The 23,931-nt window shown below is 41.3% G+C and overlaps 1 protein-coding gene across 5 annotated transcripts in view; it reads right to left on the bottom strand.

The window, feature by feature from the left end:
* LOC106585578 (mitoferrin-1) overlaps positions 1 to 19,841 on the bottom strand; it is a 32,072-nt gene extending 12,231 nt beyond the window's left edge. For 2 of the 5 annotated variants that reach the window (XM_014171959.3, XM_014171957.3), the window contains exon 1: positions 19,465 to 19,840. Coding sequence is in view for 2 of the 5 variants with exons in the window: in XM_014171954.3 (XP_014027429.1) it covers positions 19,465 to 19,620 (156 nt within the window). In the remaining 3 variants the exon portion in view is untranslated. Of the gene's footprint in view, positions 1 to 19,464 lie in introns of all 5 variants that reach the window. The other 3 variants (XM_014171956.3, XM_082968579.1, XM_014171954.3) reach the window with 3 other exon arrangements.
* Between the last annotated feature and the right edge of the window lie 4,090 nt (positions 19,842 to 23,931).

Genomic DNA, 23,931 nt, shown 5'->3' on the forward strand with positions numbered 1-23,931 from the left:
CGACCCATTTTCAATGCCCTGGCTGAGAGAAGGAGGTTCTCACCCAAGATTTGACGGTACATGGCCCCGTCCATCGTCCCTTTGATGCGGTGAAGTTGTCCTGTCCCCTTAGCAGAAAAACACCCCCAAATCATAATGTTTCCACCTCCATGTTTGACGGTGGAGATGGTGTTCTTGGGGTCATAGGCAGCATTCCACCTCCTCCAAACAAGGCGAGTTGAGTTGATGTCAAAGAGCTCCATTTGGTCTCATCTGACCACAACACTTTCACCAGTTGTCCTCTGAGTCATTCATATGTTCATTGGCAAACTTCAGACGGGCATGGATATGTATTCTTGAGCAGGGGGACCTTGCGGGCGCTGCAGGATTTCAGTCCTTCATGGCGTAGTGTGTTACCAATTGTTTTCTTGGTGACTATGGTCCCAGCTGCCTTGAGATCATTGACAAGATCCTCCCGTGTAGTTCTGGGCTGATTCCTCACCGTTCTCATGATCATTGCATCTCCACGGGGTGAGATCTTGCATGGAGCCCCAGGCCGAGGGATATTGACAGTTCTTTTGTGTTTCTTCCATTTGCGAATAATCGCACCAAATGTTGTCACCTTCTCACCAAGCTGCTTGGCGATGGTCTTGTAGCCCATTCCGGCCTTGTGTAGGTCTACAATCTTGTCCCTGACATCCTTGGAGAGCTCTTTGGTCTTGACCATGGTGGAGAGTTTGGAATCTGATTGATTGATTGCTTCTGTGGACAGGTGTCTTTTTTACAGGTAACAAGCTGCAGTTAGGAGCACTCCCTTTAAGAGTGTGCTCCTAATCTCAGCTCGTTACCTGTATAAAAGACACCTGGGAGCCAGAAATCTTTACTTGTCCCCCTCTCAATCACTTATTTCCCTCATTAAAATGCAAATCAATTTATAACATTTCTGACATGCGTTTTTCTGGATATTTTTGTTGTTATTCTGTCTCACACTGTTCAAATAAACCTACCATTAAAATTATAGAGTGATCCTTTCTTTGTCAGTGGGCAAACGTACAAAATCAGCAGGGGATCAAATACTTTTTCCCCCCACTGTACACTTAGGTTGGAGTCACTAAAACTCATTTTTCAACCACTCCACAAATTTCTTGTTAACAAACTATAATTTTGGCAAGTCGGTTAGGACATCAACTTTGTGCATGACAAAAGCAAATTTTCCCAACAATTGTTTACAGACAGATTATTTCACTGTATCACAATTCCAGTGGGTCAGAAGTTCACATACACTAAGTTGACTGTGCCTTTAAACAGCTTGGAAAACTCCAGAAAATTATGTCATGGCTTTAGAAGCTTCTGATAGGCTAATTGACATAATTTGAGTCATTTGGAGATGTACCTGTAGATGTATTTCAAGGCCTACCTTCAAAACGCAGTGCCTCTTTGCTTGACATCATGGGGAAATCAGCCAAGACCTCCGAAAAAAAATTGTAGACCTCCACAAGTCTGGTTCATTCTTGGGAGCAATTTCCAAATGCCTGAAGGTCCCACGTTCATCTGTACAAACAATAGTACGCAAGTATAAACACCATGGGACCACGCAGCCGTCATACCACTAAGGAAGGAGACGCATTCTGTCTCCTAGAGATGAACGTGCTTTGGTGTGAAAAGTGCAAATCAATCCCAGAACAACAGCAAAGGACCTTGTGAAGATGCTGGAGGAAACAGGTACAAAAGTATCTATATCCACAGTAAAACGAGTCCTATATCGACATAACCTGAAAGGCCGCTCAGCAAGGAAGAAGCCACTGCTCCAAAACAGCCATAAAAAAGCCGGACTACGGTTTGCAACTGCACATGGGGACAAAGATCGTACTTTTTGGAGAAATGTCCTCTGGTCTGATGAAACAAAAATAGAACTGTTTGGCCATAATGACCATTGTTATGTTTGGAGGAGAAAGGGGGAGGCTTGCAAGCCGAATAACACCATCCCAACCGTGAAGTACAGGGGTGGCAGCATCATGTTGTGGGGGTGCTTCGCTGCAGGAGGAACTGGTGCTGCAGGAGGAAAATTAGGTGTATATATTGAAGCAACATCTCAAGAAATCAGTCAGGAAGTTAAAGCTTGGTCGCAAATGGGTCTTCCAAAATGGACAATGACCCCCTAGCATACTTCCAAAGTTGTGGAAAAATAGCTTAAGGACAACAAAGTCAAGGTATTGGAGTGGGCATCACAAAGCCCTGACCTCAATCCTATAGAACATTTGTGGGCAGAACTGAAAAAGCGTGTGCGAGCAAGGAGGCCTACAAACCTGACTCAGTTACACCAGCTCTGTCAGGAGGAATGGGCCAAAATTCACACAACTTATTGTGGGAAGCTTGTGGAAGGCTACCCAAAGCGTTTCACCAAAGTTAGACAATTTAAAGGCAATGCTACCAAATACTAATTGAGTGTATGTAAACTTCTGACCCACTGGGAACATAATGAAAGAAATAAAAGCTGAAATAAATCACTCTATTACTCTGACATTTCACACTCTTAAAATAAAGTGGTGATCCTAACTGACCTAAGACAGGGTATTTGTACTAGAATTAAATGTCAGGAATTGTGAAAAACTGAGTTTAAATGTATTTGGCTAAGGTGTATGTAAACTTCCTACGTCAACTGTATCTGTACATGGAATTGTATGAGTTATTATTTTTACTCATTTTTTCTAATCTTTACAGGAAAATGCCACAGGCACTATCTGATGAGTGGAGACATTTCACTGTAGCTAATGTAGAAGGAAAAACTGTGTACATTTGCAAATACTGTGCCAAATCAAATGTGAATGCAACAAAGATGCAGAATCATCTAGCCAAGTGCATAAAGTTCCCTCAGCGCTCACAAGCAACCTCTGACAAACGTCCCTCTACTTCAATTCGATGTGAAAAGGATGAATCAGACACCTTATCGATAGCAACAGCTCATGGTCCTCCTGGAATCAGAAGTTTGACTCAATGGAGGAACGTAGTCAGAGAAATGCTGATAATGTCTTGCTTGAGCGGTGTATGCAACTGGTTCACCTCTGATGCTCACAGGCAATGTGTATTGGAAGAGAGTTTTGAATGTTCTTCGCCCAGCATACACCCCTCCAACCAGACATGCGTATTCTACTCATTTTCTGGATGCAGAGTTCAACAGAGTTCAAGTGAAGGTCAAGAAAATCATAGAGAAAGCAGACTGTATTGCAATCATCTCTGATGGGTGGTCAAATGTTCGCGGGTAAGGAATAATTAACTACATCATCTCCACCCCTCAACCAGTATTCCACAAGAGCACAGACACAAGGGACAACAGACACACCGGTCTCTACATTGCAGATGAGCTGCGAACATGAAGGCTGCTTGGTCAAAAGTGGAGGAGTCCTACCGTCACATCACACCCATTGGCTGTACTGCTCATGCATTGAATCTGCTCCTCAAGGACATCATGGCACTGAAAACAATAGATACACTCTACAGGAGAGCCAAGGAAATGGTTAGGATTGTGAAGGGTCATCAAATTATAGCAGCAATCTACCTCACCAAGCAAAGTGAGAAGAGTACCACATTGAAGCTTCCCAGCAACACCCGTTGGGGTGGTGTTGTCATCATGTTTGACAGTCTCCTGGAGGGGAAGGAGTCTCTCCAAGAAATGGCCATATCACTGCCGATATGGACAGCCCCATCAAGACGATCCTCCTGGATGATGTATTTTGGGAGAGAGTGGTAAGCAGCCTGAAACCTATAGCAGCAGCCATTGCACGGATCGAGGAAGACAATGCCATCCTGTCTGATGTAAGAGAAGAAATCCGTACTGCCCTGCACACTTCACTTTTGCTCCAAGCAGAGGAAACTACAGTTCTGAAATACATCAAAAAGCGTGAAGACTTCTGCCTGAAGCCCATGCATGCCGCAGCGTACGTTGGACCCCAAGTATGCTGGCAAGAGCATCCTGTCTGGTGCAGAGATCAACAAGACCTATGGTGTTATCACTACGATGTCTCACCACCTTGGCCTGGATGAGGGCAAGGTTCTTGGCACTCTGGTGAAGTACACTTCCAAGCAAGGGCTTTGGGATGGAGATGCAATATGGCAGTCGTGCCAACATACCTCAACAGCCACCTGGTGGAAGGGACTTTGTGGATATGAGGCTCTTTCCCCTGTTGCCTCAATTATCCTCCAAATCCCACCAACATCAGCCACCTCAGAGCGCAACTGGTCCTTGTTTGGGAACACACACACACACACACACACACACACACACACACACACACACACACACACACACCAAAACACGCAACAGGCTGACCAATACAAGGGTTGAAAAATCGGTAGCCATCCGGGCAAATTTCAGGTTTTTTGAGCCTGACAACGAGCCATCCTCAACAAGGTTGGAAACTGACAGTGAAGATGAGGCCTCGGAGTCTGATGTTCAAGAGCTGGACATTGAGGAGGTCCAGGGAGAAGACATAATTTTACAGATGTATGTTGAAAACATTTTTGGGAGATGCGATGGATTATTGGGGATCATTCAATATTCCCTTATTTTGTTGTTCAGTAAAATCATCCCATGTGAAGGGTCAACTCAAGTTCAATTCGTAACTAAATTGTTTTCTTTATTTCTATTAGAAGAATTTAATCATTTGCAATTATGTCTACTTATGATCAGGTAAAATGTTTTTGTTTCTTTCTCAATATGATATGGTAAATATAAACTATAGATATATATAATCAATATATGATATGGTAAATATATCCAATGCAAAAAAAATCTACATTTAAATTGTATTAATATTCATTTTCATATTGTTAATGTTGCGACAGTTCGTTTCTGGTATCAGAACAAAATAGTCAGCACATAGTAACTTCTGATTTAGCTGTACTTTAATTAATGCAAACACGTGTGTGGTAAATGGGTTGTTCGTATATACGGTCTCGCTGTTTTACCTCGCAGGGCAAAACAGAGAAGAGGGCATCACATTCTATTGTTCTCGCTTTTATACTCTGACAGAGATAGTTCCCGCTCAATGCTGGCCTGTCCGAGGGAGGAGGAGCGTGGTTTAAACTTGCTCCTCCTGCCGTCGGCGTGCAGGCTGATCCCAGCGTCGTGACGCACTTCCTGTTGCCGGTTGTAGTTCTTCTTGTCTTCAACAGTTGATTTCCCCGTAGTTTATGTAGTTAATATTGTAGCATAGCTTCCCCGGAATATTATAAAGGTTATGCATACAAATAGCTAGTTCAACCCTAACAATATATTTCCGTTAATTCCCATATATTCCCTTAATTCCCACGGAAAGTTTCCCCAAAATGTGCAACCCTACTGTCGGCGCCATCTTGTTCTTTCTTAAGTGGACCACCTCCTTTGGCCACCTCTCCTTCCAGTTCTCTGCTGCCAATGGCTGGAACGAACTACAAAAATCTCTAAAACTGGAAACACTTATCTCCCTCACTAGCTTTAAGCACCAGCTGTCAGAGCAGCTCACAGATCCCTGCACATAGCCCATCTATAAATAGCCCAAACAACTACCTCTTCCCCTACTGTATTTATGTTGCTCCTTTGCACCCCAGTATTTCTACTTGGCACACTCATCTACTGTCAAATCAACCATTCCAGTGTTTTAATTGCTATATTGTATTTACTTCGCCACCATGGCCCATTTATTGCCTTTACCTCCCTTATCTCACCTCATTTGCTCACATTGTATGTAGACGTATTTTTCTACTGTATTATTGACTGTATGTTTGTTTTACTCCATGTGTAACTCTGTTGTTATGTTTCGAACTGCTTTGCTTTATCTTGGCCAGGTCGCAGTTGTAAATGAGAACTTGTTCTCAACTTGCCTACCTGGTTAAATAAAGGTGAAATAAAAATAAAATAAAAAAGTGGCTCACTATTTAATAAAGTAAACCTAATCCTTGAGCGAGTTAAGATTTGTCCCTTACTTACCAGCAATAGGCCAACTGCATGTCTATAGTTTACCTCCCTATTATCTCAGCCTCCTATTCCAAGTAATTCCATCTATTTAGCAATTTTGCTCTAGAGATAAACCACCACACAGGACAGCTTCATGGTCTCTTCGTGATATCAATAAGTCTGCACTGCTCCTCTACGACCCACTACTGCCAAACCAGCTGAATGAGCACTACAGTTGTTCTGAATCAATAGTATTTTCAGCCATCTTGACCCTCAACTGACAACACCTTCAGGACTAACTTCCCTGAAAACCCCCTGCCACCCTACCCCACAACCCATCGATTTACACACTAACCTCCCCCCTCCCTCCCACCCCAGGCTACCCTCCCCCCTCGTCACCACAGAACAGGAAGTGAACAAGCTCTATAAGAGGCAAAACAGCAAGAAGGCTGTAGGCTCAGACCATATCTCTTCAGCTACACTAAAGCACTGCGCTGACCAGCTTTCCCCTGTTTTCACTGACAGAAATCTCTGGAACTATGCACCGTACCGGACTTCTTCAAATCCTCCACCATCATCCCCGTCCCTAAGAAACAAAAAGGTGACCAGCCTGAATGACGACAGACCTGTAGCGCTCACCTCGGTCATCATGAAATCCTTTGAGCCCCTGGGACCTCATTGATAAACTGTGCGTACGTACATAATATACCCCAAAATGTGCGCGCGCCAGAGAGAATGTGCTCACCTCCACGCAAACTTTTTCCTATCATCAGTCTGCATGGTGAATGAGATATTTAGAGCTCTTGTTTAGCAGAGTTTGCAATTCATTTAGTTCCTGCTGACCAGTAGCAGCTCACTTTGTTGAAGCTAACCATCACATCTCCTCCCTCAAATACACAGGCATTGAACATGTTGCTCTACCAAGGACATTGAACATCGAGATCCTACTACTAGAGGACCTGAAGGGTGGGACTAATAACAACATAACAAGTGTTAAATATTCTGTGTCTGTAAAACATATATAGGTTCAGAACTTTTGTGAAATCAGCACAGTTAAAAATATATGGCAAATAGAAATCAAACTGGATGGACATCAGAAATAGATGGGAGACGAAGGACAGGACTAAAAACAAACAAAATATGAAATAGATTGTGTCCGTAAAATGTATATAGTATGTATAAGCTGGAAGTAGAAGCCTAAATGTTGTTGTTCATTAGTTTACTCCATTTAAAGGGGGTGGTAGGGTTAGCAGAAAAATTAAGAAAAATACATTTTAAAAAGATATGCGTTTATGTACAGTACCAGTCAAAAGTTGACACCTACTCATTCAAGGGTTTTTCTTTATTTGTAATATTTTCTACATTGTAGAATAATAGTGAAGACATCACAACTATGAAATAACACATATGGAATCATGTAGTAACCAAAAAAATAAGTGTCAAACAAATCAAAATATACTTTATATTTGAGATTCTTCAAAGTAGCCACCCCTTGCTTTGATGACAGCTTTGCACACTCTTGGCATTCTCTCAACCAGCTTCATGGAGGTAGTCACCTGGAATGCAGCAGGTAGCCTAGTGGTTAGAGTGTTGGGCAAGTAACCAAAAGGTTGCTGGATCGAATCCCCAAGCTGACCTGTCGTTCTGCCCCTGAACAAGGCAGTTAACCCACTGTTCCCCAGTAGGCCGTCATTGTAAATAAGAATTTGTTCTTAACCGACTTGCCTAGTTAAATAAAGGTTACATTTAAAAATGCATTTCAATGAACAGGTGTGCCTTGTGGGTGGAATTTCCTTCTTAATGCGTTTGAGCCAAATCAGTAGTGTGGTGACAAGGTAGGGGTGGTTCACATAGGGGTGGATCTTATAGCCCTTTTTGGTAAGTCCATATTATGGCAAGAACAGCTCAAATAAGCAAAGAGAAACGACAGGCCATCATTACTTTAAAACATGACGATCCGTCAATCCGGAAAATTTCAAGAACTTTGAAAGCTTCTCCACGTGCAGTGGCAAAACCATCAAGAGCTATGATGAAACTCTCTCATGACAACTGCCCCAGGAAAGGAAGACCCAGAGTTACCTCTGTTACAGAGGATAAATTCATTAGAGTTACCAGCCTCAGAAAATGTAGCCCAAATAAATGCTTCACAGAGTTCAAGTAGCAGACATCTCAACTAGAGGTCGACCGATTGATTAATTAGGGCCGATTTCAAGTTTTCAAAACAATCGGTAATCAGCCTTTTTGGACGCCGATTACATTACAATCCACGAGGAAACGGCATGGCTAGCTGACCACCTGTTACACGAGTGCAGTGTCAAAAGGACATTGTGGCTGCAATGAGCCAAGGTAAGTTGCTAGCTAGCATTAAACTTATCTTATAAAAAAAACAATCAATCTTCAGATAATCACTAGTTAACCTAGTAATATCATCAAACATCAATTCCTTTCTTAAAATCAATACACAGAAGTATATATTTTTAAACCTGAATATTTAGTTTTAATAAATGCATGTTAGCAGGCAATATTAACTAGGGAAATTGTGTCACTTCTCTTGCGTTCAGTGCAAGCAGAGTCAGGGTATATGCAACAGTTTGGGCCGCCTGGCTCGTTGCGAACTGTGTTTCTTCCTAACAAAGACTAATTCATTCTCCAGAATTTTACATAATTATGAAATAACATTGAAGGTTATGCAATGTAAATGCAATATTTAGACTTAGGGTTGCCACCCGTTTGACAAAATACGGAATGGTTCCGTATTTCACTGAAAGAATAAATGTTTTGTTTTCGAAATGATCATTTCCGGATTTGACCATATTCTTCAAGCTCGTATTTCTGTGTGTTTATTGTAATTACGTCTATGATTTGATATTTGATAGAGCAGTCTGACTGAGCGGTGGAAAGCAGCAACAGGCTCATAAGCATTCATTCAAACAGCACTTTACTGCATTTGCGAGCAGCTCTTAGCAGTGCTTGAGGCACAGCCCTGTTTATGACTTCAAGCCTATCAACTCCCGAGATTAGGCTGGCAATACTAAAGTGCCTATAAGAACATCCAATAATCAAAAGGTATATGGAATACAAATGGTATAGGGAGAAATAGCTGATGTGTCATAATTCCTATTTTTTATTTATTTTATTTTTACCTTTATTTAACTAGGCAAGTTAAGAACAGATTCTTATTTTCAATGATGGCCTAAGAACAGTGAGTTAACTGCCTTGTTCAGGGGCAGAATGACATATTTTTTACCTCGTCAGCTCGGGGATTCGATCTTGCAACCTTTTGGTTACTAGTCCAATGCTCTAACCACTAGGCTACCTGCCGTCCCTATAAAACTACTTAACTGGGAATAATGAACCACCAGCTTTTATATGTTCTCATGTTCTGAGCCAGGAACTCAAACGTTAGCTTTTTTACATGGCACATATTGCACTTTTACTTTCTTCTCCAACACTGTGTTTTTGCATTATATAAACCAAATTGAACATGTTTAATTATTTGAGACTAAATAGATTTTTTTTATGTATTATATTAAGTTAAAATAAAAGGGTTCATTGTTCATTCAGTATTGTTGTAATTGTCATTATAACAAATATATTTAAAAAAATAATTTAAATTCTAAGAAAAATCTCTAAAAAAAAAAATTCAAAAACTTACTAAAATATATATTCGGCATCGGCTTTTTTTGGTCCTCCAATAAATCGGTATCGGTGTTGAAAAAAAAATATATATATAAATCGGTCGCCCTCTAATCTCAACATCAACTATTCAGAGGAGACTGCCTGAATCAGGCCTTCATGGTCTAACTGCTGAAAAGAAATTAAAATAACATCAAATTGATCAGAAATACAGTGTAGACATTGTTAATGTTGTAAATGACTATTGTAGCTGGAAACGGCAGATTTTTTATGGAATATCTACATAGGTGTACAGAGGCCCATTATCAGCAACCATCACTCCTGTGTTCCAATGGCACGTTGTGTTAGCCTTTTTAAAATGATAAACTTGGATTAGCTAATTGATCATTAGAAAACCCTTTTGCAATTATGTTAGCACAGCTGAAAAATGTTCTGATTAAAGAAGCAATAAAACCGGCCTTTAGACTAGTTGAGTATCTGGAGCATCAGCATTTGTGGGTTCGATTACAGGCCAGAAACAAATAAACTTGATTCTGAAATTCTTCAGTCTATTCTTGTTCTGAGAAATGAAGGCTATTCCATGCGAGAAATTGCCAAGAAACTGAAGATCTCGAACAACGCTGTGTACTACTCCATTCACCGAACGCAAACTGGCTCTAACCAGAATAGAAAGAGGATTGGGAAGCCCCGGTGCACAACTGAGCAAGAGGACAAGTACATTAGTGTCTAGTTTGAGAAACAGACGCCTCAAGTCCTCAACTGGCAGCTTCATTAAATAGTACCGGCAAAACACCAGTCGCAACGTCAACAGTGAAGAGGCGACTCCGGGATGCTGGCCTTCCTACAACAGGCCAATGACTCAAAGTACAGCTCCAAACTACGCAAGAACTATTTAGGTAAGAAGCAGTCAGCTGGTATTCTGCCTATAATGGAGTGGCCAGCACAGTCACCGGATCTCTACCCTATTGAGCTGCTATGGGAGCAGCTTGACCGTATGGTACTAAGAAGTGCCCATCAAGCCAATCCAACTTGTGGGAGGTGCTTCAGGAAGCATAGGGTGAAATCTCTTCAGATTACCTCAACAAATTGACAACTAGAATGCCAAAGGTAAGGCTGTAATTGCTGCAAATGGAGGATTCTTTGACGAAAGCAAAGTTTGAAGGACACAATTATCTCAATTAAAAATAATTATTTATAACTTTGATCTCAGGCCCTTATGAACAATTATATTTTCTATGTACAAGTTTTAAATATGAATATATTCTTTCTACAGCATATCAGCGTACACCCAATATATTCCCCCTGTTAATGATGCTTATTTTGCATTATGGTTGAACCAAAAGATATGTAAAAAGAAACGTAATGAAATTGTAAACAATTAAATATATGTGAAATTAAAAACAATGTTGATGCTAATAATGGCCTGATATACTCAATATGCTTTAAACTATTGTCTTTTAACAGTTTAACAATTAATTCTAATCACCCTAATAATTATGACAACCCTCACTATTGTCATTGGTTTCACTAATTGCACTGTTTTGTCTACATAACCTGGTTCAAGCATTCATGACATGACCCTGAAGAAGGCACAGTGATGCCGAAACGTTGGTGTTCTACCCAATAAATCACTGGGAGTTTATACATGAGTGTGTGACTTCGTTTTTATAGCTTACAGTTTATTCACCATTAGTCAGCACCTCTACACTAAATAATCTTCTCTGGGTGTGCGCCAGCTCATGCTTTTTAATTATTCTTTTTAAAATCTAAAATAATTACACATAAGAATTGTATAATTAGACATAGGAATCTTTTTCCTATTTATTTTTGTTTCATAACCACTGCAGAATATATTCCTCACCTTTTCTGGCCGTGATGGGTTCATATTCCCGTCGGAGCCATACAACAAATGACAATGGGCATCTCTCATTTAATTGGACCTATTAGCCTAGTAAATAGATAAGCTGTATGTATTTCAGGTTTTGCAATATCATAGGCTGGGCGGTTTATAATACTGGTATACAGTCAAAATTAAACAGCTGATCTTTTACATTGAAGTAGGCCTTTGCATCAAGTTTCAAGTTTTTATTGTCACGTGCACAATTGAAATGCCTTTGCTTGCTCGTTCCCAATAATGCAGTAATGAATATCAGTACTGCCATCAACAAAAAAGTCAAGTAGAACAAAAGCACACGAGAAAAATAACTACCTACTGTAAGTACTGTAATATTTTTGGGGAGAGTAGCCTGCCCTAAAATGTTTCAGAATTCACAGGCAGTCCATCATATTTAGGTTGGGGGGAAGTCTATATAAAACATTGTTGTGGACAACGCCGACATGGGCCTTCACTACCTCGACAACCCAAGGACATATGTAAGGATATTGTTTGAGGACTTTAGCTCAGCCTTCAACACAATCATTCCGGCCAGCTAAGAGTACAAATTTACCCAAGCTGAATGTATCGGACTCCATCTGCCAGTAGAGACCCCGAGGGAAATTCCACGTTAACGAAATTATACTTTCACTCTTTATTTTTTTACTTTAAAAATGTATGCCAAACAAAAATCATTGATTTCAAAGTTTAACAATCCATACAACTCTATGCACAAGGTCTACTGTTAACAATTTCAACTGAAAAATGAACATAAACTAATTTAGTGGAAGAACTGTGAAAACTGGGAACAGAATTATGGTTTTTATGCGACCCTTCTGTCAATGTTGAGAACCACTTCTTGTTTTAAAAACTAGTCAATATCTGCTCCGAATTAAGATTCAAAGATGTCTGCGGAAAGAACAGAGTTTCAGCTACGACATGGCACACTGATTTAGAAAAAAATCTAGTTAGGCTATTGAACTACATTAAAGGAAGTGGCAATGGAATTACATCATGGGTCCCTGATCTGTACTTCACAGAAATGCATAATTATGGATATGGTCATACTCCTCATGTTTCACAAGTTTGGACATCACAGCAGAGCATAGTACAATACAGCACAGGACACTGTACTTTACTTTTCTTCAATGTAATGTATTGACTGTACTCTACTCACTGTTCTGTCCAAACTTGTGAAACATTCATCAATGATAGGTTCAGATTAGGTTCAGATTTGGTCCAGTCGGGTCCGTCTTTGTTACCATCAAGGCAAGAGTGGCCAGACCAAATTTCAACGTCCATGCACGTCCGGTATCGGTCGGTGCTCAGTTGGTAAGGATGCTGGTTACAGTAAATGGAAAGAGACAGGGCTCATTGGAGGTGTCAGTAAGTTCTGGGAGAGCTGACATTAACTGTAGTGTTAAAGAAAGAGAGAGAGAAAGAAATAAAGGGAGGGAGAAAGAAATAAAGGGAGAGAGAAAGAAATAAAGGGAGAGAGAGAGAAATAAAGGGAGAGAGAAAGAAATAAAGGGAGAGAGAAAGAAAGGGAGAGAGAAAGAAAGGGAGAAAAGAAGGAAGGGAGAAAGGGAGAAAGGAAGGGAGAAAGGGAGAAAGGAAGGGAGAAAGGGAGAAAGGAAGGGAGAAAGGGAGAAAGGAAGGGAGAAAGGGAGAAAGGAAGGGAGAAAGGGAGAAAGGAAGGGAGAAAGGGAGAAAGGAAGGGAGAAAGGGAGAAAGGAAGGGAGAAAGGGAGAAAGGAAGGGAGAAAGTTTGTCCAGACTGTTTTAACACTCTTGGTTTGACCACCAGACGAATGAATGAAAGAAAACAGTTACCAGCTGAACATAACAGTATGCCAATGCATGTGACCCAACTGGCAATGAAGTCATTCATTTCTTAAAGACACTGCGCACACTTTTAGAAAAGTGTGTGCGGTGTGCAAATGTTTTTAAAATTCAAATGTTGCAAATGTTTTTAAAATCAGTACCAATAAAATATGTTAGCAGCTGCTAAGAGAACATAAGTCCTAAATGGAAGGCATTGTTTCTCGTCGGTATCCCCATGAAATCAGCCAAAACAAGCTCAATAACTCATTCACACACACTCCTATTGAATAATATGCATTTACCTGTATTGTGAATAGACTTAGGCTACATTTTGATTTACCCAGTTTATCAATAGAGATTTACCATTCAAATAAATGATTACCATTGTTTTGTAGTTAGATTGGTTAAAAATATATATATAAAAATTGGACAATTGACTCAATGCCTACATGGCTGTCTTAACATTATGTAAATTATGTTCAAATGCAATGATATTGAACTCAGATGCCCAATGATTTTACAGCGCAGTAGCTGAGTTTATATCTGTCTGGATCAAGTGCTATTCTGTGACTTTTGCTAAATATGTATTTTTTTGTGGTATTGTTTTTATATCGTTTTGGTATTGAGTATCGTGACGGTATCGAGTATTGTGATATTAAACCTGGTATCGAAGTCAAAACACTAGGCAGTATCTTCTCACTAAGGCAAATTCTGTGTATGTTTATACAGTGGTGTAAAGTACTTAAGTAAAAATACTTTAAAGTAATACTAAGTGGGATGTTTATGTACTTTACTATTTACATTTTTGGCAACTTTTACTTTACTACATTGCTAAAGAAAATAAATGTACTTTTTACTCACATTTTCCCTGACACCCAAAAGTACTCGTTACATTTTGAATGCTTAGCAGTACAGGAAATTGGTCCAATTCATGCACTTATCAAGAGAACACCTCGTACGGCCTCTGATCTGACGGACTCAAACACACATGCTTAGTTTGCAAATTATGTCTGAGTGTTGGAGTGTGCCCCTGTCTATCCGTAAATAAAAAAGAAAAATGGTTTTGCTTTTGATACTTAAGTACATTTTAACAATTCCATTAACTTTTGATACTTAAGTATATTTAAAACCAAATACTTTTACTCAAGTAGTATTTTACTGGGTGACTTTTATTTGAGTCAATTTCTATGAAGGCATCTTTACTTTTATTCAAGTATGACAATTGGGTACTTTTTCCACCACGGTGTATAAATGTACTTGGCAAATAAAAATGATTGTGATGTAAGGCTGGGTGATGTTTTGAATTCAAATGTTTTTGCGCAATATTTAAAATGCCTGTATCTCAAGAATCAATGTCTTTTTTATTTCAGTTTTATGAGCGTTTAGGTCCGCTTGTTCTCATGTCTTTCTGGTCTTGTCTCTTTCACTCCTTCTGTGCTGCGTGCAATGACTGTAGGCTGGGTGCATCTTCCAATTACACACATCAAGCCCCTCCCCCTGCCACTCACAACAACAAAGATCACTTCCTCCACTGACAACTCGCTATTCGCATTTGAGGTTTGGTCCAACAGAATCAGTCATATGGACACAGAAACACATTTTACTGTAATAGAGAAGTTACACTTTTTATGTCTCAACTCAAATTGCATGCAGACACTACTAAAATAGGGGAGGTATCAATGAACATTGATTCTGGAAAATTAATTCAGTTTGTTGTACCATGTACGGCCAGCAGCATTTTTTGCCAAAGACTTATATTGGCTGTTAAGTGCGTGTTTTAATGCACTAAGCATAAAACAAAATGATATAAGGAATTGGCAACTTGTTCTCATTTTGAGAAAAAGGGTAGGCTCCTTGATTTCAACATCTGAACAAAGTGCACAGGCTAGCATGCTGTTTAAACAGTTGGAGATGGACAGAAGGGTGTGTGCATAACAATTAAATTGTTCTACCCTGTTCGCTAGCAAATAGATACAAGTTGGCTAAACTTGAAATATAAAGATTGGGCCTATGTTGCTACTCACTAGCACATAGGCTTGTGCTTGAGAGATTGTTTATGAGACCTGTGTTAATGAGACCTGTGTTAATTTTCTATAATGCCTGCTACAAGAAGTTACGCCTCGATCACACCGACAGCCTTATCGCATTTTGGTACACCAGAAGTACATTCATTTCCAATGGAACGCTGCGTTTGCCTTGCAGCATTGCGTTGCAGAGGCAATTGCAGTGTGTCCTGTGTGGTGCATACGTTGGATTTATCGAACGTATTTGTCAAACTGTACGCGTAGACGGCTTGAAGGAAATGGTGGAAGAAGGTGAATGTTGAACTTCTGCTGCACACATATCCAGATGATGCTGTGTACCATCTTGCGCTATGACACTATCAGTGTGATCAAGGCATTAGTCATTATTAGTGAATGTGCATTATGCATGGTTCTGGTAAAAAAAAGAATTACCAAAAGGATATTTTTAAAGAGACTTGAAAGCCAGATCAGTGATTATTGTGATCTCAGATCTGTAATACTGATACACGTTGGACATCCTCTTTCAGAGCCTACTTTAAGTGATTAGTAAAAGTGTCCTCTTCCCTCTTAAGCACTAATGAAGTGAGACATACAAAATTGAGCAATCACAAAGTGGTGAAGGAAGTGTACAGAATGAGACTGTACTGTCAAACATCTTACTTTTTGATTCTCTAGGCTCAGCCTGAGACAGAGAGACAGAGAGAGAGAGAGAGAGAGAGAGACTGAGACTGCCTCCGTCTGCACACACGAGTCCACTTGACAAAACAGAGCTAGCTTTATCCCAATTGGCGGGTCTCACAGTGACAGTACAATGCTTCAGGCTATTAAAATGGCTACTCTTTCTGGCTGTGCAGTGCCAAAGAACCAGGAAACTAGCCTATTGATTGTCTAATATTCAAACTTGGTGACCTTACATCATTTGGTTTATTTTCTCACCTTGTCCAACAAGCAACTAATGTAAAATCTCCAACAATGTAATAACTCATATTTAGGCCAACTGTATAACATAAATAAAATAAATCTGCTGCATAACACACAATGAGTCCTTTGTTTGCATTGTTCTACTGCCATCGATCTTAGTTTACCACCAGGAAATGCATTCATGATAGGCTTAAGACATACTTCATAACAAGAAGTAGATAAATTAAAAAATGTAATAAAACACACCCTTTGGAGATGGCACACAGTAATAAAACGATTAGTAAATATATGCTACCAGGATCTAGGGTTAGGCTAACTGTAAAGTTATCTCCAATATATCCACCTGAAACTCACATTTTTTCGATTAACTCTTTATTTCAAAATATTTTTGTAAAAAAATAAATAATGTTCACCCTTCCTACTGGCAAGGGGGAAAAAAGGACCCATTTGGCACTGGAGTGGAAAAACCCCACCAGCTCATCCTGCTTGTTTTGGGCAGGAGAGAAAAGCAGGTCTGGAAGGAGCAAAATTAATCTGGGCTCTATGGGAAGCATAAGACATGCTGTTCTTTTACTCTTCCATGACAATGTATGGAGGTTGCAGTTTAGACATGGGGCAGGGAATCCCTGTTTCTGTGTGACACAGCTGCTTTAGTTGTTCAGAAGGGAGTGACTTCATCAGTAGCAAGCTAACTTCAGAAGCCTGAGAAACCTCACACATTGTAGGGGTTAAAAAAAAATATATATATATATATATTTTTTTTTTTTAAATCACCCTACCATGATAAAACTGGGAGACAGATTCTGGTTCGAATCCAGGCTGTGTCGCAGCCGGCCGTGACCAGGAGATCCATGAGGCAGCTCACAATTGGCCCAGCGTCGTCTGGGATAGGGGAGGGTTAGGCCGGCCTGGATGTCCTTGTCCCATTGCGTTCTAGCGACTCCTGTGACGGACCGGGTGCATGCACACTGACACAGTTTCCAGGTGCACGGTGTTTCCTCTGACACATTGGTGCGGCTGGCTTCCGGGTTAAGCGGGCATTGTGTCAAGAAGCAGTGCAGCTTGGCGGGTCGTGTTTCGGAGGACGCACGGCTCTCAACCGTCGCCTCTCCCGAGTCCATATGGGAGTTGCAGCGATGGAACAAGACTGTAACTACCAATTGGATTCCACGAAATTGGGGAGAATCATGACTAAATATGTGCTCATAGCATGTGTGTAAATGCATTTCATGAGTGCATCCCATGGCTGGCACAAGCTGTTTGCTAATCGGCTTGTATAAGAGGGGGATATTGCGCACACCATTATTCTGCAAGTGAATAATTCGAAACACTTCCACGCTGGGACATGAAGATAACACCCGACACTTCTAGAAGTAGGAACGTATAGGTAACTCCCTGCAACTTTCTCCTACATAAAAGCACAAGGGTTATTGTTTTATTAATTAATGTAGCCTGTGTTTATCCTGTACTGGCAATCCTTATCACAGGGACATCAACAACTAAGTTATTGTTTCTTAATTTTACAGAGATTCAGTAAATAGATTTCTGCTGTGTCTTGTGTCTCCTAAGTGGGGAAATCACCCTGGTACCATCTTTCTTCTCATAATATTTTTCTAGAGTATGAGTAATGTCTTCTGCAGCCACTGAATTGGCCTAGCCCAATGACAAACAATTGAAGTGATGAGCGGCTTCTTAGTTGTCAGGGTTATTTTCCTTGTCAGTAGTCACTCAACTTTTAGGCCTAACCTTCACGGTAGACGGCAAACCCGAAGTCATTGTTTTCAATGAGAGCATGACGGTAAATGCCATTGAGACTGGCAGTGAATGCTGTCAGTCGCCACAGTAGACGGACATTGCCGCAAACGTTTGAATACATCATATTTTGCCATAGCATTGTTTTCTAACAGATGTTGATTTGCACTCATTGTTTACTGAAATCACCATAGCAGCGCATACCCTCGTGCTGGCTTGCTTTTGCCGTCACCCTCTTTATTGCTTTCTTGTCCCGCTACGCCGATACATATGACGGTTTTTGCGTCCCCTAATCTAAACGCAGACTTAGTGACGAAGAGGCAATCTTTCAGTGGACAATTTAAAGTAAGGGGTACAGAATATCTACTGAAATTTTATCTATTCATATATTAAAATGAAGTTCATAGCATCTGAGTTAATGAAACACTGTGGCAATGTGTTGATCAAACATGTCAAGTCTGGCTCTTAAACCTTGAGCTGTAAAATAGACAGCGTGAAAGGTCCAACACCAGATTCTGGCAGCTACTGAGGAAGTGGCGACAATGACTTGTTGAGCCTGTTGAATTGACACACAACCTAGTTTGGCTCCATGTCAGATTGTCTCATTCTAATGGTTTGATTAAGATAAAAAGTTGTATGCCTTTTTTGCCACAAACTTTATTCTGTTGATGTGTCAAGTCAAGTGTTTATGTACACAGGGCTATCCAGCAATGTACTTAGATAAACGTGTATGAATGAACTTCACTGAATGAGCTGGAAAACAATAACTACCGGTATGCAATGAGAGGGGGCATAGCAGGGAACAAAGTTCACAACTCATTACTTGTATGTCTTACTATAGGCTACTTACATGCCCTTCAGCTTTGACTAGTCCAGCCCAGAACTAAACCACTTGGTTTTGTATATTTAACATGGAAAAAAATATTGACCACTAACTACAGTTGTCCAGTTCCTTTAGGAACACCTTTCCTCCAAAGCCACCTACAATTGAGCCCGTTTGACAGCTTTTGACCTTCACCTGTTTGCCTGACAACTAGTTTAATAAAGGTCGGTTGTGGGTACGATAAAGAATTATATTGAACAAATGGGCACTGTGTGGTTAATGTCAGAGAGCTATCGCAACATGTGCAAGCGTCAACCAGAACTTGATGGTTGTTGGATTTGAAAGTTTTAGCAAACAAGCTAACTGTTATACGTTACCTAACTAGCAACTGTAGCTAAGTGTGCGGCTGAATAGCTTACTGGAAACGTTCAATTGCATGTTTCGTTAACAGGGTGAGTATTTTCAGGGAGACAGGGAGGATTTCACATATGCTAGCAACAGTGTCTTGTATGTCTCATAACGTTAGTTAGCTGGCTAGTTAGCAGCTAGCTAGCCAAATAGCTAGTTTTCACACAAGCAAATCTGGTAAGGTTATTTCCTCCTATGCTTGTTGGTGAGCTGGAAAGCAGAAATGCATAATGATGCGAATGAAATGGGCTATTGAGCCATCACTTGGTTCATGGTGTAGCTAGCCCGCCTACCTTGACAGAGTCCACTGGGTACATCACCGTGTGCTCCAGGATTCCAGCCACTGCCCCTGCTGTCATGTGGATTGTCAATGAGGCATGAGGTGGTAAACTTTCGTAGTCACCGTCGCCTTCCAAAGGCTCCTCATCTTTACCTTTAATCTCCGACATCTCCAAGGTTGCCGTCAGCGCGCAACTCCATGCGAGGCAGACTGGTCAAAAGGAGATCTTCAGACACAAGCACAGAGTGGGAGGCATGGATAACCACAACATCATTACCGAGTTCCAGCGCCTAGATGACGTCGGCGGTAAACACGATGGCTGTCTAGTTTGAGCAATGAACATCCAGAAAACCGAAAATGAGGCGGGACCAACAGCCAATGAAAGTAGCCCCACTAGGCATACCCTACTACCAAAATGAGGGTGTTCGATTGATCTTCCCCGGGGGCCCGTGTAGGCATGTTTTGCATCGGCTGAAAGTTAATTTCATTCGGCGAAGTCGGCTCAAAACAAAAGTGATGCAATTAAGTACGTGTAGCAATTAGTATGATTCTGGGTTTCCCATGCAAAAGTGTTTGCTTTAAATAAAAACGCTTTATCTACCTTTCCAATGAAAATTTGTTAGAAAATTCAAACATTTACTTTATGGAAAAGAGAGAGATGTATGTTTTTGGACTATGCACCATGCTGCCTTCTTGACAAAATGACCGAGCAGCACTGCTCGATTTGAGATGGCGCTCCTCCCTCGTGCCCCGCGGCTCAGCATAATGGAGTCCGCGTACTGACAGTTATTTTCAATGACCAATATGAGCACAAAAAGGTCACAAAGGTCATTGATCCCTTGTCTATTTCAAAAGTAATAAATTTTTATGTGATTTTGGTCATTTTTACCCTTACTAAATAATAACCGACAATGCCACTAGAATACCGCATGTGGCATGAGGAAGCACTTAAAATCTCCTCAACATTAGCTGAAGGCTGATGCTAGCATGGAGTACAAGGAGTGGAACATTAGCTAAACCAAAGAGGAAGAGAGAGGCCCAACTCGGCAGAAAATCTAGCTGTCTCCCTCCAAGAAAGGAGTTTTTGTATGGAGGTCAATAGGGTACCACAGTATGAGCCATAATTACCATAAAATCTGGCGGTCAAACAGGGAAATGGTTCCAATCATTTTTCCACCATTCATTTTTCTCATAGGGGATTTTAGAAACAAGTAAAATAAGGGCTGTGTTTTGTGTAGGCTTACCCATGTATTGATAAATGTAACCTTGTCCAAGAGAGATTTACATGGTTAACAAAATGTCATGCCAGGGTAAGCCTACATGAAACACAGCCCTTATTTTAAAATGACGGGAACATTTCCCTGTTTGACCGCTAAGATGTATGTGTATTATGACACCTCCACTGTGGGGCTCTATAAGACTGTTGAATTTGGTAAAAAAAAATAAAAAATGTTTATTTGATTAAATACAAGTTTCATACTTCTTAAATTGTAACAAGTGTACTGATATAAGTAGGACACGTGAGAAAAAAACACTACATCGGAGTTGTCTCGAGATGGTCATGCATATTCATAGCATGAGGCTAGTAGCATAGCATCTCTCTCCATTGAATACAGGAAGTTGACGTCAACAACCCTCATCGAAATATTAAAAAATGGATTACAATAATGAGATGTATCCACCAATCCAAAGAGAGGATAGGTGGGAGCTAGACAGACTACTATGCCACTTTGTGGACCACGACTTCCATTTTTAGGACGAAGAGACAAGATGGCGCCGACAGACATGGCAGCTCTGCTTCTAGCTCCTAAGCAACTTTGCAGTATTTCATTTTTTTGTCTGTTATTTCTTACATTGTTAGCCCAGAAAGTTTATGTTATTACATACAGCCGGAAATAACTTTTGAATATCAGAACGGCGGTAACTCACCAGCATTAAGACCAGGAATATGACTTTGCCGAATTGGATCCTTTGTTCGTACCCCCCAGGGCAAGTAAACTTATCCCAGAGGCTGCTCCAAGACACCGCTGGCGGAGAAGAGGTAGTCGGAGTGGACGTCTAGTCCGACTCAGGAGGCGTGCACACCATCCACCGCTTCCGAGTATATTACTTGCTAATGTTCAGTCTCTGAATAATAAAGTAGATGTGCTCAGGGCGAGGATCTCCTTCCAGAGAGATAAAGGACTGTAACATACTCTGTTTCATGGAATTATGGCTCTCTCCGTATATAATGTCCCCATCCATACAGCCAGCTGGGTTCTCAGTACATCGCGCAGACAGGAATAAAGAAAGAAAAGGCAGGGGTGTATGTTTCATGATTAACTACTCATGGTGTGATTCTGATAACATACAGAAACTCAAGTCCTTTGTTCAGCTGACCTAGAATACCTCACAATCAAATGACGACCGTATTACCTCCCAAGAGAATTCTCTTCGGTTATAGTCACAGCTGTGTATATTCCCCCTCAAGCCGATACCACGACAACCCTCAAAGAACTACACTGTACTTTATGCAAACTGGAAACCACATATCCTGAGTGTAGCTGGAGATTTTAACAAAGCAAATTTGAGTAAAACGCTATTGAAGTTCTACCAATACATTGACTGTAGTACTCGCACTGGAAAGACATTGGACCACTGCTACTCAAGTTTTTGAAATGTCTACAAGTCCCTCCCCTGCCCTCCCTTCAGCAAATCTGATCACGACTCCATTTTACTCCTCCCTCCTATATGCAGAAAATCAAACAGGAAGTACCCGTGCTAAGGTCTATTCAATGCTGGTCTGACCAATCAGAATCCATGCTTCAAGATTGTCAGGAAGTGTATAGGAGATGTTGTACCCACTGTAACTATTAAAACCTACCCAAACCAGAAACTGTGGATAGATGGCAGCATTCATGCAAAATTCCAAGCACAAACCACCACATTTAACCATGGCAAGGTGACTGGGAATATGGCTGAATACAAAGAGTGTAGTTATTCCCTGTGTAAGGCAATCAAACAGGCAAACGTCAATACAAAGACAAAATGGAGTCGCAATTCAACGGCTCAGACACAAGACGTATGTGGCAGGGTCTACAGACAATCAAGGACTACAAAAGGGAAAACCATCCATGTCGTGGACACTGACGTCTTCCTTCTGGACAAGCTAAACACCTTCTTCGCCTGCTTTGAGGATACACTGTGTCACCTACGCGGCCCGCTACCAAGGACTGTGGCCTCTCCTTCTCTGTGGCTGACGTGAGTGAGACGTTTAAGCATGTTAACCCTCGCAAGGCTGCCATCCCAGACGGCATCCCAAGATGTGTTCTCAGAACATGCGCAGACCAGCTGGCTGGAGTGTTTACAGCCATATTCAATCTCTCCCTATCCCAGTCTGCTGTCCCCACTTGCTTCAATATGTCTACCATTGTTCCTGTTCCCAAGAAAGCAAAAATAAGTTAACTAAATGACTATCGCCCTGTAACACTCACTTCTGTCATCATGAAGTGCTTTGAGAGGCTAGTTAAGGATCATATCACCTTTACCTTACCTGACACCCTGGACCCACTTTAATTTGTTTACTGCCCCAATAGATCAACAGACGATGCAATCGCCATTGCACTGCATACTGCCCTATCCCATCTGGACAAGAGGAATACCTATGTAAGAATGCTGTTCATTGACTATAGCTCAGCATTCAACACCATAGTACCCCCCAAGCTCATCATTAAGCTCGGGGCCCTGGGTCTGAACCTCGCCCTGTGCAACTGGGTCCTGGACTTCCTGACGGGCTACACCCCAGCTGGTGAAGGTAGGAAACAATACCTCCACTTTGCTGATTCTCAACACGGGGCCCCACAAGGTTGCATGCTCAGCCCCCTCCTGTACTCCCTGTTTACCCATGACTGCGAGGCCACGCACGCCTCCAACTCAATCATCAAGTTTGCAGACGACACAATAGTAGTTGGCCTGATTACCAACATTGACTAGACAGCCTACAAGGAGGAGGTGAGGGCTCTGGGAGAGTGGTACCAGGAAAATAACCTCTCACTCAACATCAACAAAACAAAGGAGCTGATCGTGGACTTCAAGAAAAAGCAAAGGGAGCACGCCCCTATCCACATCAACGGGACCACAGTGGAGACGGTGAAACACTTCAAGTTCCTCAGCGTACACATCACTGACGATCTGAAATGGTCCACCTACACAAACAGGGTGGTGAGTGAAGAAGGAGCAACAGTGCCTTTTCAACCTCAGGAGGCTGAAGAAATTTGGCTTGGCCCCTAAAACCCTCACAATTGAGATCATCCTGTCGGGCTGTATCAGGCGACAGGATGAGCAACTGCACCGCCCGCAACCGCAGGGCTCTCCAGAGGGTGGTGCGGTCTGCCCAACACATCACTGGGAGCAAACTACCTGCCCTTCAGGACACCTACAGCACCCAATGTCACAGGAAGGCCAAAAAGATCATCAAGGACATCAACCACCCAAGCTACGG

The sequence above is a fragment of the Salmo salar genome, chromosome 24, assembly GCF_965601325.2.
Source record: "Salmo salar chromosome 24, fSalSal1, whole genome shotgun sequence".
NCBI lineage: Eukaryota > Metazoa > Chordata > Actinopteri > Salmoniformes > Salmonidae > Salmo > Salmo salar.